At 39.3% G+C, this 15,476-nt stretch overlaps 2 protein-coding genes across 2 annotated transcripts; both read left to right on the top strand.

Annotated features, from left to right (window-relative positions):
- The first annotated feature begins 1,288 nt into the window (after window positions 1-1,288).
- Window positions 1,289-2,968, top strand: LOC141830535 (protein HOTHEAD-like). Its single transcript, XM_074717946.1, has 2 exons — window positions 1,289-1,373; window positions 1,488-2,968. Exons 1-2 carry the CDS (start codon window positions 1,289-1,291, stop codon window positions 2,966-2,968), a joined length of 1,566 nt encoding a protein of 521 aa, XP_074574047.1.
- Window positions 2,969-13,056: 10,088 nt separating this feature from the next.
- On the top strand, window positions 13,057-15,055 carry LOC141830422 (protein HOTHEAD-like). Its single transcript, XM_074717854.1, has 3 exons — window positions 13,057-13,194; window positions 13,313-14,780; window positions 14,914-15,055. The coding sequence occupies exons 1-3, from the start codon at window positions 13,131-13,133 to the stop codon at window positions 14,969-14,971; spliced, it is 1,590 nt and encodes a 529-aa protein (XP_074573955.1). The 5' UTR covers window positions 13,057-13,130; the 3' UTR covers window positions 14,972-15,055.
- The last annotated feature ends 421 nt before the right edge of the window (window positions 15,056-15,476 follow it).

Below are 15,476 nucleotides of genomic sequence, written 5' to 3'. Positions count from 1 at the left end.
GCAATGATAAAAGAGTTTGATCGAATCAGAGAGGTATAGAGAAATAAGTGTCAATAAGCTTCACATTTATAAGGTCTCGTTCCTAGTGTAATGATGATTGAAAATAATGATATGAAGAATAGAAAAGTATACAAGTGCAACTAGATGAAAAATAAAAAATTAAGAGAAATACTTATACATATGAGGGAAAGGTCATGGGGCCTCTCTTTGATAGACTTTATGAGAAAATTGGATGAGAAGCTCTAATAATACTATGAAAATGAAAAAAGAAAATATTTCCTTAGTATATCATATGTTCTTGGCTAAAAAACTAAAATGATTGATTAAACCAACAAAAAATGTTTAAAGGGTAATACAACAACAGTGTGCCTTAAATAGAGGTTAAAGATATAAATGAAAAAAAGACCCACCTAAGAACACTATCGTGAGAATCTTATAATTTTGACTTATAGAAAATATTTTCACCACATTTAAAACATTATATTATTCCTCTTTTAAGAAATTAACTAGACAATATTTTAAAATTAATTAACAAATCACATGGTGTCTAAAGCAATCTGAACTATAGGAAGTGAATCTATTATTTTCTAGGGTACTCGAATAATAATTCTCACGTTTATAAGGAATAATCAAAAGTCACTGATACTAGTCTCCACGCAACATATTTGATCTTCTCTTGCGATCAACACATCTAGATGATCAATATATAATTCTCACGTTTTTGAAGAAATTAAATTTGTGGTTTTTAATAAATTATTTATCGTCTTGACTTGCTATGGAAATTAAAACAAAATGTTGAAAAATAAATATCTTCTAAAATCTTTGTCAACTGAGTGAATTAGAATATATATTTTTAAAAGATCAAATCAACACAATATCGTAATATATAGATCAGCAATTACTTTTCAACAATCAGCAGGGTCGTTATTATGGACCTGATTCTTAATTTTTATATTTTTAAAATCATATTGACGGGGTCATTATTATTGACCGGATTCTTAATTTTTATATTTTTAAAATTTTATTGACCAATTCCTTTTTCTATATTTCTTATTTTATTTATTTCCATCTCGAAGTTATACTTGTCTCCCCACGCGAAACCTTATAGTAATGGTCTAAGCGTGACTAACACATATTTAATCATATTTTATTCGAAGTACGTATTTCTTAACTATTATCTTAGTCAATTATGGCCGTCATTCTTAGCTTATATAAGGTTGAAGGATCAATCCAATACATGCACTGCACCGCAGAAGTTGTTAATTAACTTGGTGGCATTTAGTGAATCATGGCGTTGGAAAGCAAAAGAATGTTCATTTCTGTTGCTGCTGCTGCAATTATTATCTTCAGTGGCTTCTGCTATGCTCAGAACTGTAATGTTTCTTCTTTCCTTAATTGATCGATACTTTTTTTATGATTAAGAGCCCTTTTAATCCATGTTAACTATATATCGTAATTAGTTGTATATGCATGGTTTTTATGAACAGCGCCAGCGTATGGGTTCGTGAAGCATGCGGCAGATGCTCCACGGGTCTCGTACCACGACTACATCATCGTCGGCGGCGGGACAGCTGGTTGCCCCTTGGCCGCCACCCTCTCGGAGAGGTTCGACGTGTTGGTGCTGGAAAGAGGCGGATCGCCTTACGGGAATCCCAACGTTTCCAACCTCGCCTCTTTCGGTGAGAACCTCGCCTACCTCACCCCGACCTCGCCGGCGCAGCGTTTCGTCTCCGAGGATGGCGTCGTCAATGCACGAGCTCGTTGCCTCGGCGGCGGCACCTGCATCAACGCCGGGTTCTACTCGCGCGCCAGCCACCGGGAGGTGATGGATATGGGATTGAACGCGAAGCTGGCCGGCCAGTCGTTCCGGTGGGTGGAGCGAGAGTTGGTTTTCCGGCCTCAGCTGACGGACTGGACTTCGGCCTTCAGAGCAGGACTTCGGAGGCCTTCACCCCAGGACTTCACCTACGAGCACTTTGAAGGCACCAAGGTCGGGGGGACCACGTTCGACCCAACCGGCCATCGCCACACAGCCGCCGATCTGCTCAAGTACGCCGACCACTCCAGGATCACCGTGCTCTTGCGCGCCACTGCGCAGAGGATCTTGTTTAAGAACGTTACCGGCCAGCATAAGAACCCGCAGGCGTACGGAGTGGTGTACAAGGACGAAACCGGCAACATCCACGAGGCCCGCCTTAAGGGCTTCTCAGCAGGCGAAATCATACTGGCAGCCGGCGCTCTCGGTAGCCCTCAGTTGCTCATGTTGAGCGGCGTCGGCCCCGCGGACCATCTCAAGTCTTTTGGCATCGAGGTTGTCCTGGACCAGCCGATGGTCGGCCATGGCATTGCCGACAACCCGTTGAACATTTTCGCCGTGCCTTCGCCTGAGTCACTGACTATCGCTCCGCCTCAAGTCGTCGGAATCCGTCCGGGCTACTACGTGGAGTCCTTGACAGGCTTTTTGGCCGCAGCGATTTTGGGAGACAACTCCTTCCAAGGAGGCTTAATAGCTGAGAAATTGGCAAGGCCTCTCTCCCGAGGATATCTTCGTCTCAAGAATCTCGACCCAGAGGACAATCCATCAGTAACCTACAACTACTTCACGGAGCCTGAAGATCTTAGAACATGCGTGGAGGCATTGCAGACGGTCATGAGAGTGATCGATACCCAAGCGTTGTCCGAATTCAGATATCCGAATCAAACGGTGGAGTACTTGCAGGTTCTCACTGCAAGCTTAGTCGTCAATAACAGAACAAGAAGTGCGCAAGACGCCACTTCGTTGGAGCAATACTGCAGGGACCTCGCTCAGACCCTTTACCATTTCCATGGCGGGTGTGAAGTAGGGAAGGTGGTCGACCATGAGTACAGAGTGATAGGCGTGAACGGGCTCAGGGTGATTGACGCATCCACCTTCAGTTTCTCCCCAGGAACTAATCCAATGATCATAAAATCAAGCTACGTATCATGATGTTTTTTTTTTGGGCAGGTAATAATAATCTTATGATTTTCAATGATCATAAAATCATAAATATAAAATAGCGTACGTCTTTCCAATTTTGATTTCACTTATAAAAGCATGGCTAATCACTAACGACCACCCACCTCCTTAATTAATATTTTGGACCTTTTTTTTTTGTAAAAGTCATTTTAAGTGATGGTGATATTTGTCAATTACCTTTGGCAAAAACTACATGGGTAGTTCTTGATAAATTTAAAAAGAAAATTTTAAAAAAATAAATAATATGGATAGACGGGGGTGGTGTAATTGTGTTTATTTGATACAAATGTTAATCTTTAGAGAGTGACTGATTTTGGTACAAAGTCATTCTCTAAATAGGCCTGACAAGTCAAATCAAGCCAAGATTTGTGCTATTCAATCTTAAGACTGGTGTAGCCAAGATTTGTGCTATTCAATCTAAATTTATTTAAAAAAATAATTTTGATTTTTTATCAACCCCTTAATAGTTCCACGTGGATTTAGATTTATGCATACTTGATGTATTCTATTCATATGAACTCAGCTTGTATGCACATCAATTCTTCATTACTCGAATAATCTTAAACATTAATTTCTCATTCACTCAATTAATTAATTTATGACTCCATATCGGATGACACCAAAAAGAACTGGAGGAACTCAAGGTCTAGCTTTAAGAGTTACTCCACAAGAGTTTCATTCGCCCTAGTATTTCTCCTTGAGAAGCTCCAGTTCTGTTCGTGAAGAAAAAAGATGGTTCCTGAAGGCTCTGTACGGATTATATGCAGTTAAACTTTGTAAATCAAGAATAGATGAGTTATTCTCAGAACCTCATCTGTAACTTGGTGTTTATGTTCACCGGATCTCATCAGAACTCTGAAGTTAAGTGTGCTTGTACATCTATAGCACATCTAGCTCCAAAGACTATGACATCGTTGCCTTTTTCGTCATCAAAATCAACTTGATTGATTTATCGATATCTTTTCTTTAATAGAAGAAAGTGAAAAAAAAATGAGAGAACGAAAAAAAAAAGACTCATCTATATTTTTTTTTTTGATTTTCTAAATAAACAGTACTTCTCTCTCGACTAATTAAAGGAAGTATATTGAGGCAAAATTATTATTATATTGCATACATTTTGTTAAGGGCATTAATGATGATTGTTTTAGTTACTAGTGTAAATTGATGGAATATAAAAAAAAAAACAAATACGGTGAGTAGATGAGGCATGATATGTAATTTTAGTTGGCATGAAAGTAGAGAAGTTTGATTGATATATTTATACAACCTCATTTCTCCATCAGTAAATGCTAATAGATGCTTCAACTCATATTTCTTTTTGGATATGATATAAGTTTTATAATCCACAATTATTATTGCTTCAATAGATATGCATGTTAGATACACATTCATTATATTACAGTGGACTTTTTATACCATATAGCTTTGATTTGAATATTATGAGTTGCTCATTACTCTTAAGGCTGTGTTTCATAATCTTGATTTAGTCTAATTAAAATTTTAATAAAATTGAATTTGAATTAGTTAAATCGTAATCACTAGATATTTTCATTAATAACTATTCTCTTTAATACATTCATAATCTAATGATTGTTAACTTATTAAATCTTAACTAGATATTTATTTTGAATTGTGAATTAATTAGAGACTAATCTTGACAATTGAACTCTATCTCTCTATAAGCTTGACTTGACATAAATCTTTATGCCTTAGTATTAATGTTAGGCAATTAAATTTTAATACCTTTTTATGGTTAGATTCAGCAGTCGTTGACATATAGCCAGATCAAACAGGAGCCAAATCTTGATTTTAACTGTAACCATAATTGAACCATGATTCAATTTAGATTTAAGTTTTTGGTTTGTCTTCCGTTCTAGCTAAATCTTAACCTAATGAGTTAATGCTATTTGATAGCATATAACTCATAAGTATCAACTTGTTTTATAAGTGATGGACACTTTAGATATTATTCTATATTGTTTATTAAAATCCTTGGGGCAATGGTGCAACGGTAGGACATCCGGGTTGTAACTCAGGGACCCGCGGTTCGATCCCCAGCTACGGCGTATTTGCTGGAATTTTTCTCTAAATGGGGAACACAATCAAAGGATGTTGGGCATCTGGATTGACTGCCGTATGCGCTTCCCGATTTACCCTGGTGGTCGGTGGGAAACTTCCGTGGGACCGGACCGGCCACCCCCAGGGATTGAGTCCACGAGACTGACTGGGATTTATCATTTTTTTTATATTGTTTATTAAAGGATTGACATATATTTTTATACCAAAAATTATAAATTGAATGTGTTGATTAATAAATTAGAGTCATTAGGAATTAATCCACGTGACCTTAGGTGATCCTTCTATCTATATTTAGATATTATTATGAATATGGAATTTAAAAATGGACCCTTGTATCTTATACATTTATATATGAATCCAATTATCTCATGACATTTTCCCTTAAGCTAGTTCAATATATTAAAAAAAACCTGTGTTATTATAAATATATTCAACTTCAAGCCCGCTTAGCAATTTAGGTTGATTGTCACAATAAAACTTCATCGGCTTTATACTAGCTTGGTCATTAGATGCTTAGTCTAAACATGCTCGTATGTTGCTAGGGTCATAGCACTATATTCTGCCTTTGCCTTTGTATTTGACTTTTTCATTTTCTTTGCTTTTTAACTCTTTTAAGAAATAAGGTTTCCTTTTTAAGAGAACATACGATCTAAATACTATTTCAATCATAACATAAGATTTTTTTTCTGTACTGCACCCTTCAAGTAGTGTAGCATCCTTGTAAATACTATCTAATGGTTATAATATAGATTTTTTTTTTAGAAACTAACAAATCATATTAATAGCAACTGAGATGTCAGATTTGGTGACTTGAAGTTTGTTGGCTATGAGATAATTGTTGGTGCAGGGAGCACAAGCAGATTAATGCTAGTCGACGGGGAAGGACCGAGCCGCAGCACAAACCCCGGGGGCCGAGGACAGAGCCGAGCAAAAGTCCAACGAGTCAGAGCGGTTGACATTCAGGTAAATTCTCTTGAGTGAAGTGGGTGAGGATGCGTTCCCAAGGAACATTAGGCGTCGGTCTAACCCAGGATTTCACTGAAAATGTGAAGTTAAACCCTTGAGTTGGTTCCAGGAACTGACTCAAAAATAATCTTATTTTGCATGTTATTTGCTAACACTTTTGCATGAATGGAAAAATCGATCGAAATCTAACTCTGAGATAAAAAGCCAATTTCTGTCACTGGAGTCGACCTAGATGGGACTGGAGTCGACTCCAGAGAGACAGTTCCGAAAATTCAGCGCGACGATTTTGCGCCACTTCGACTGGAGTCGACTCGGGTGGATTTGTAGTCGATCAGGGTCAAAAGCTATCAGAGGCGCCAGTCGATCAGACATGGAAGTCTAACAAATGATATGATAATCTTGCATTTTATCTGCCATGTCGAGTGACGACCAATATTTATATTGTTTAACCATTTTACAAAAAAAGAAGGACGCGAGCAGCAGCCGTATTCAAGGCTATATACCTCTTAGGTTGATTGTCACAATAAAACTTCATCGGCTTTGATACTAGCTTGATCATTAGATGCTTAGTCTAAACATGCTCGTATGTTGCTAGGGTCATAGCCCTATATTCTGCCTTTGTATTTGATTTTTTTTTCATTTTCTTTGCTTTTTAACTCTTTTAAGAAAAAAGGTTTCCTTTTAAGAGAACATACGATCTAAATACTATTTCAATCATAACATAAGATATTTTTCTGTACTGCACCCTTCAAGTAGTGTAGCATCCTTGTAAATACTATCTAATGGTTGTAATATAGTTTTTTTTTAGAAACTAACAAATCATATTAATAGCAACTGAGATGTCAGATTTGGTGACTTGAAGTTTGGTGACTATGAGATAATTAGTGATCGTGAGATAGTTCAGATTTTCTACTTATCTTTTTGATTATCCCAAGGTCAATTAGTGGTTCTTACTATTCTTCTATCAACATCACATTAAGATCTATGGGAGTATCTATTGATTTAGTCTTTAGCATGTTAACTTCTTTAAGTATATCAAATACATTGTTATATCGTGAGATATAAATATCTCCCTCTGAACGAGTCATCTCTATGCTAAGGAATTATTTGAGATTAGCTAAACCTATTTCAATTTCAATACTAATCTTTAGCTTTTTGTGCGTTTGGTGTTAACTGATTCTCTTGGAGCTTGCTTCAGAGATACATGAAGTCACATCCTCAACGCCATCTCCATCTAAGCAACCTATGGCCACCTAGCTACCAACCTTTCCTAACTAGTTCCTAGTCCTCATTCACTATCATTGTTGTTGACTACCCACCCACCTCAATAACAACGACAACCTTCTGCATGACACCACTTTTTGTGCGTTTGGTGTTATACCGAATTTTATTATCGTCCGAAAATTTCGGCATAAAAAAATCTATACCGTTACCATACCGAAAATTCATGAATTTCATACCGAAAATTTCTCACCGAATATACCGAATTTTCGGTATATTACATCGAAAATACTAAAAATTTTGGTATACTGATAATTTCAGTACGGTATTATACCGAAAATGTTGGTATACCGAAATATCGAAAAATAATAATTTCATACCGATACTGATACCGAAAAATTCGATACGGTATTATACCGTACCGAAATTTTCGATATGGGACGGTAAATATCGGTATGGTATCTGCGGTATACCAAAAATTCGGTATTTTTTCCCACCCCTAATCCTAGCGATGGCGTTCCACATCACTGATGCCCCCCTCATGGCCTGTTCGTCCTATTCTTAACAACCACAATAGCCACAAGTCGGCACAATAGCCACAAGTCGGGATGAGTATTCGGTTAAAACCAAATCGAATTGAACCGAATTAATCGAAAATTGAATAAATCGATTTTTTTCGAATCAACCGAACCGACCGAATTTTCCAATAAAAATTGAACAAACTGAACCGATATTTTATCGGTTAATTCGGTTTTCGACCGAATCAACCGAATAACCGAATTTTTTTAAATATTATAAAAATTTTACTAATAAATTAGAGATTTATAAATTTATTTACTTAAAATCTATAAATTATTTTTTTAATTTAATTAATTCGATTTATTCGGTTTAACCGAATAAGAAAATTTAAAATCGAAACCGAACCGAATTAACCGATTTTTTTTTAAAAAAAATAATCGAACTTCCGAAATAACCGAACCGAATTAAAAATTCGGTTCGATTTGATCAGTTTATTCGGTTTAACCGAATTTTTGCTCACCCCTAACCACGAGACACCTAACAACCTTCTTTGACTTCCTTTCGCCTTTGCCTGGGCTGTAGGAACTTCTAATCTCCTTCGGTCCCCAAACCTTCCTTGTGATCGAAATCAATTATACCTTTACGATCCTCCACTCGAGGCCACTCCTTCATCCTCTATAGGAAATTTGATGCTCACCACTATGAGAGATGATCAATGTCACCTTGCATAACATCTTTACACCATGAGATTGTTGCAATGCCGCCCTTCTGAGATTTGAGTGACATGTAGGTTAGTCTATCTAATTATAATATTTTAGATTGTTCAAAAAAAAAAAGTATTCCTCTAAATTGTTCTAGTAACTTGTTCTATGGGAACCGTGTGTAGCAAACTTTGCAACACAAAGGCTCACATAACAAACTCTTTTATTTCCTTGCTCCCATAACTGCATCATTTTTTTCCTTGTCTACATTTACATCCTTTAGGGAGATTAAGGAAAATATGACTAAGGCTTATGTTCTAAAACATCCTGACCTCTCTAAACGTTTTGAGGCGTTCTAAGTTGCCTCTAGGATATGGATAACAGGAACCTCAAGCCAAGAAAGGCATCCCATTGTATTTTTAGCAAAAATCTCTGTGAAATTTAAAAGTGTTACTTAAGCTACGATAAAGAGTTTTGTGCTACCATTTAGGCCTTTAGGCATTGACATCCCTACTTATTACCTCTTGAACTCACCTTGTACTTTGAGCATAAGACATTGAGAATACCTTGAGAAAGTCTGTTATCTACCCTTAAACCAGTCCATGCACAGCCCTATTTTCTTTTTATATGGGGATGTCATATCTTTGAGTGATAGCATGAAGTTAATCCCAAATTCCCAATAGCACACCTTGAGGGCACGGTTGGTTTAGGGTTATCATTGATAACCTTGGTTATCTATCCAAGTTTATCAATAATAACCTTGTTTGGGTTATGTTATGATCAATTCGCAAGTAATGTAGCATCCACCTCGTGAAGGTTGGATGGAGGCATCACTCTGATCAGAGTAACGTAGCGGAAGCGTGAGGACGATATGCGCACCAAATATCCTCATCGATTTTCCTTAGGTATCGATTTCCCTAAGTTATTTTAATTTAGGGACCAAATTTTTTTTAGTGGAGGAGGATGTTAAGAATCGATAAAAAAAAGAGAGTCGCGATCTCCGTTTTCCTCGGAGAGGAAATCGCGAGATTCGTGAGGGACGCGATTTAAAGAGATGAGCGGCGAAAACCCTAGGGAACCCTAGCCCTAAATCCCTCTCCCACCGCTGCCTCCTCCCATAGCCTTTGCCTTCTGCCCTAACGCAATGCCGCTGCCTTCTGCCCTAACGCAACGCCGCCATCGCCCGCGATCACCGTCTCCTCCCATAGATGCGATGGCCCTCTGCCGGTGTCGCGATTGCCTCTCTGCCGCCTTTCGCTTGCGACGCTATGGCGAGCAGCAATCGCCGATCGCGATCGAGGCTGCCAACGACGAAGGTGGGCGACTCGCAATCGCCGATCGCAATCGAGGGTGCCAGCGACCAAGGGAAAGCAATCCTAACCGCTACCCTCCCTTGTGGTAACTTCCCCCTCATTTCTAAAATTTTCTTCTCATCCGACAACTCCAACAGTAACACCCTCACTACTGTGCTCTTTCCAGCAAATAACCCCCCCTTATTGTCCCTGCTTCTTGACTATTGTTGGAGCTTGCTGAAGTTGACAGCGAAGAGAGAACCCTAGTTGCTGCCTTCTCCTTGGGCGCATTGCTACCCTCTTTTCTGGCAACCACAACCATCCGTAGAAGGTATACTTTTGTTAATCGATTTGTAATTAGGAAAGTTATTTAGATTGGAATGGAGAACTCATGTAAGGATAGTAGATAGTACGAGGAAGCGAGATAAAAAATAATCAGTCGACTTCGAGTTGTAAATAATGTTTGGATCTTTGTGTTATTCTTCTCACTAGATAATAGTCTGATTATTTGAGTTATATTATGTGTAGATACTGGTTCGAGTAGAGCATGTTGATCTGCTGACACTCGAAGCTTTTGGTAGATATAAAAGTGGGTACATTCTGTCCTTTAACTCGTATATGTAGGGTCCCCAAGGATGTCTGTATCTCCACAATGACATGATATTGTCCACTTTGGGCCTAAGCCCTCATGGTTTTGTTCTTGGGCTCTCCCCAAAAGGCCTCATGCCAATGGAGATATCTTCCATCCTTTTAAACTCATGATCTTTTCCATGTGTTATAGATGTGGGACTATGTTTGCACCTTTGCAACCCAACAATCCCCCCCTCAAACAAAGAACCACAGGTCCCCCTCAAACGGAAAGCCTCCGTTTGATGTCTGAATCCTCGACCCACCAGGACTTCCTGCCCAGCCGCAACCAGGACTTCCTGCCCAGGACTTCCTGCCCAGCCGCAACCAGGACTTCCTGCCCCTCGGTCCACTCGACCTACTACGACTTCTTGCCCAGCCGCAACCAGGACTTCCTGCCCCTCGGTCCACCCTGACCTACTAGGACTTCTTGCCCAGCCGCAACCAGGACTTCATGCCCCTCGGTCTACCCGACCTACTAGGACTTTCTGCCCAGCCGCAATCAGGACTTCATGCCCCTCGGTCTACCCGACCTACTAGGACTTCCTACCCGGTGTCTGGTCCTTCTTGATTCAAACATGGGAGCCCCCATTTCGTTTGTTTTAAGGTTCAATCCACATGGTTAGATCCGGATCATGGCTCATCCGACGGTTAGTCCGGTGAAGAGCGGCCTCGCTCTGATACCAATTGTAGGGTCCCCAAGGATGTCTGTATCTCCACAATGGCATGATATTGTCCACTTTGGGCCTAAGCCCTCATGGTTTTGTTCTTGGGCTCTCCCCAAAAGGCCTCATGTCAATGGAGATATCTTCCATCCTTTTAAACCCATGATCTTTTCCATGTGTTATACATGTGGGACTATGTTTGCACCTTTGCAACCCAACAGTATACACCTTTGTGCATAAATAAATAGATTAAAATTGATTATGTATATTTATACACCTAATTTCAGAAAGGGGATTAAAGTGATATTTAAAATACTGAAATAGGGTTAAAATAATTAAATCATAAAAGGGTAAAAATAATGGATTTACTTCCTGTTCACACATGAGATTCATCTGGGGGTAATTAAAATGGGAAAGAGTGTTTTTAAAATTTAATAGATACTCTGACTTACTCTGTCTGTTGATACCTATTATTACATTGCTTGATCTATTTTAGTTCTTACTGTTAATATTTCATTCTGTTGATACTTACCTTTACCTATAAACCTGATTATGATACCTAAATAAATGAACGATATGTAATTTGATTCGAGTTGGTCGTTTAGACTGAATGATGAATATACATACTAAGAATGTAACACTAATGATAATTGATGAAAAAGATATAACAAGAAATGAGATAAGAGAAAATAATAAATATTAAAAGGTGTTAATTAAGAGTCTAGCTTTATACCAGAGTTTACCAGAGTATTGGATGGTACACTTGAGTAGTGGTGGTGTGATGTAGCCCTTAGTCCAGAGCACTGACCGATCACATATTATTGTGGTAGAGTAGAGGCCACAGTCAGTATTTATCTAGTCTTCCACCATTGAGGGTTGTTAGCCCGTACGTTAGATAACGTATGCGACAGTATATTCTGAGGAAGCTATTAGCTTACATATATATAAGTTATTACTACACTCTGATGATATCGGCTCCTGTTATGCACTTTTTAATTAATTATATAAATGTTGACACTGTTTATAACATTTGACCATATTGAGATTATAATGGTAATGATATAACTTGCTTAAATAACAAGGATTGATAATACTGGTGATGATCGATAATAGTAATATTACTAATTTTCATATAATAATAAATGAAGAGAATGATATATATATATATATATATATATATATATATATATATATATATATATATATATATAAAAGATTACACATTTAGCCATTTAATTTTTTGGCTAACTGTTTGCACTTTTCTTTGGCTTCCAGATTTACAGGCACAGATCTAATACTACCCTGGTCCAGTTTGTTTTAGAGTTGCTCAGAGACATTGACGTGTTTCGTTTCGGTCTGTTTTACCTTAGTTGATGGTTTATGTTATTTTCTTTCCTTTATGAGTACAGGTGGTTGCCCCTAGACTTAATAAATGGTTGTATGAACTCATCCTCAGTTTACTTTATCTAATAAATTATGGACGGTTCTTTTATGTTATGTCACTGTTTGTATATTGATTCCTTTATTATATCATCATCGAGTGAGGTACCTTGCGATGGACAAGAACGATACATCTGGATCGTGACAATTCCTCTATTTCTATTAATGTTACATGACCATCATTATTTATCACATTATCAACATATCATTTTCACCTACTATATTATTTTAATATCATAAAATAAATTTTAATTTCCAATAATGTCAGCCTTTTCAATAATGTCATCCTTATCTTATATAAAGTTGGAGGATCGATCCAATTGTATCCATGCACCGCAGATGCTGCTAATTGATTAAGTGGCAGTTAGTGAATCATGGAGTTGGAAAGTCCAAGTATGCTCATTTCTGATGCTGCTGTTGCAATTATTATCTCCATCTACTACATTATTTTAATATTATAAAATAAATTTTAAATTTCAACAATGTCATCCTTTTCTTCTGCAAGTTTCATCCTTATCTTATATAAAGTTGGAGGATCGATCCAATCGTATCCATGCACCGCAGATGCTGCTAATTGATTAAGTGGCAAGTTAGGGAATCCTGGAGTTGGAAAGTTCAAAGAATGCCCATTTCTGCTGCAATTATTATCTTCTTCTTCTTCAATGGCTTCTGCTTTGCTCAGAACTGTAATGTTTCTCCTTTTCTTAATTAATCAATACCTTTTAATTTTTTTATGATTAAGAGCCCTTTTAATCCATGATACCTATCGTAATTAGTTGTTATACGCATGGTTTTTGCGAACAGCGCCAGCGTTTGGCTTCGTGAAGCATGCGGCAGATGCTCCACGGGTGTCGTACCACGACTACATCATCGTCGGCGGCGGGACAGCTGGCTGCCCCTTGGCCGCTACCCTCTCGGAGAGGTTCGACGTGTTGGTGCTGGAAAGAGGCGGATCGCCTTACGGGAATCCTAACGTTTCCAACCTCGCCTCTTGGCCCGACACCCTCGCCGACCTCACCCCGACCTCGCCGGCGCAGCGTTTCGTCTCCGAGGATGGCGTCATCAATACACGAGCTCGTTGCCTCGGCGGCGGCACCTGCATCAACGGCGGGTTCTACTCGCGCGCCAGCCACCGGGAGGTAATGGATATGGGATTGAACCCGAAGCTGGCCGACCAGTCGTTCCAGTGGGTGGAGCGAGAGTTGGTTTTCTGGCCTCAACTGACGGAGTGGACTTCAGCTTTCAGGGCAGGGCTTTTGGCTGCCGGAGTCACCCCTGATAACGGCTTCACCTACGAGCACTTGGAAGGCACCAAGGTCGGGGGGACCACGTTCGACCCAACCGGCCATCGCCACACAGCCGCCGATCTGCTCAAGTACGCCGACCCCGCCAGGATCACCGTGCTCTTGCGAGCCACTGCGCAGAGGATCTTGTTCAAGAACGTTACCGGCCAGCATAAGAACCCGCAGGCGTACGGAGTGGTGTACAAGGACGAAACCGGCAACATCCACGAGGCCCGCCTCAAGGGCTTCTCAGCGGGCGAAATCATACTGTCAGCCGGCGCTCTCGGTAGCCCGCAGTTGCTCATGTTGAGCGGCGTCGGCCCCGCGGACCATCTCAAGTCTTTCGGCATCGAGGTGGTCCTGGACCAGCCGATGGTCGGCCATGGCATTGCCGACAACCCGTCGAACATTTTCGCCGTGCCTTCGCCTGAGCCACTGACTCTCACTCCGACTCAAGTTGTCGGAATCCGTCCGGGCTACTACGTGGTGTCCTTGACAGGCTTTTTGGGAGACAACTCCTTCCAAGGAGTAATAGCTGAGAAATTGGCAAGGCCTCTGTCCCGAGGATATCTTCGTCTCAAGAATCTCGACCCAGAGGACAATCCATCAGTAACCTACAACTACTTCACGGAGCCTGAAGATCTTAGAACATGCGTGGAGGCATTGCAGACGGTCACGAGAGTGATCGATACCCAAGCGTTGTCCAAATTCAGATATCCGAATCAAACGGTGGAGTACTTGCAGGCTCTCACTGCAAGCTTAGTCGTCAATAACAGAGGAAGAAGTGCGCAAGACGCCACTTCGTTGGAGCAATACTGCAGGGACCTCGTTACCACCGTTTGGCATTTCCACGGCGGGTGTGAAGTAGGGAAGGTGGTCGACCATGAGTACAGAGTGATCGGCGTGGACGGGCTGAGGGTGATTGATGGATCCACCTTCAGTTTCTCCCCAGGAACTAATCCTCAAGCTACTCTCATGATGTTGGGCAGGTAATAATCGATCTTCTGAATTTCAGTGATCATAAAATCATACAATAGCGTACGTCTAATTTTGATTTTTATAAAAGCATGACTAATCACTAACGAATGCGCTGCTGCTGTTTTGTGATGGTGATATTTGTAGGTACATGGGAGTTCTCATAGGAAATAAAAGTGATATGATCTATGCTTATGTACTTTAGTTACCCAACAAGACACTAAATTGAACTATCAAGAGCTAATAAAAAGGCACGGTGGGATTTAAATATCACTTCAACATTTTCGCATGTTCATGGAATTCGAATTAATGGTGCTGCAGAATTTTTTGGATTTATTTAATGACTGATTTATAAGATTGAACTATTCACCTTCAAAATTAATCGGATGACAAAAATTCAATATCTAGATTATTTAAAAAAATGTCTTTTAGTCTAGAAGGCCTCAAAATTAATTTTAAGATCGCTTTTGTACTCTATTTATAGCCTCGAGTTTTATATGGATAGGCTTCCTACTTCTAATTTTATTTATTAGTTGACTAAAACTTATCTAATTAATTACCTAAATATCCAATTGACTGGTTTTTATGAGTGTGGTAATTAAGTTTATAAAAAGACTAAACACAAGTATAGAGATTAAGATCAAGTGCATAAGATTGTTGTTTGACAATTCTAACTTTTGGAAAATAAAGATAAAGATTAGACATTTTTA

This window comes from Curcuma longa, chromosome 6 (assembly GCF_044706935.1).
Source record: "Curcuma longa cultivar G26 ecotype Majalengka, Jawa Barat chromosome 6, ITB_CL_G26_1.1, whole genome shotgun sequence".
NCBI lineage: Eukaryota > Viridiplantae > Streptophyta > Magnoliopsida > Zingiberales > Zingiberaceae > Curcuma > Curcuma longa.
The sequence above is the reverse complement of the archived record's forward strand: the minus strand, read 5'-3'. Positions and strand labels throughout refer to the sequence as shown.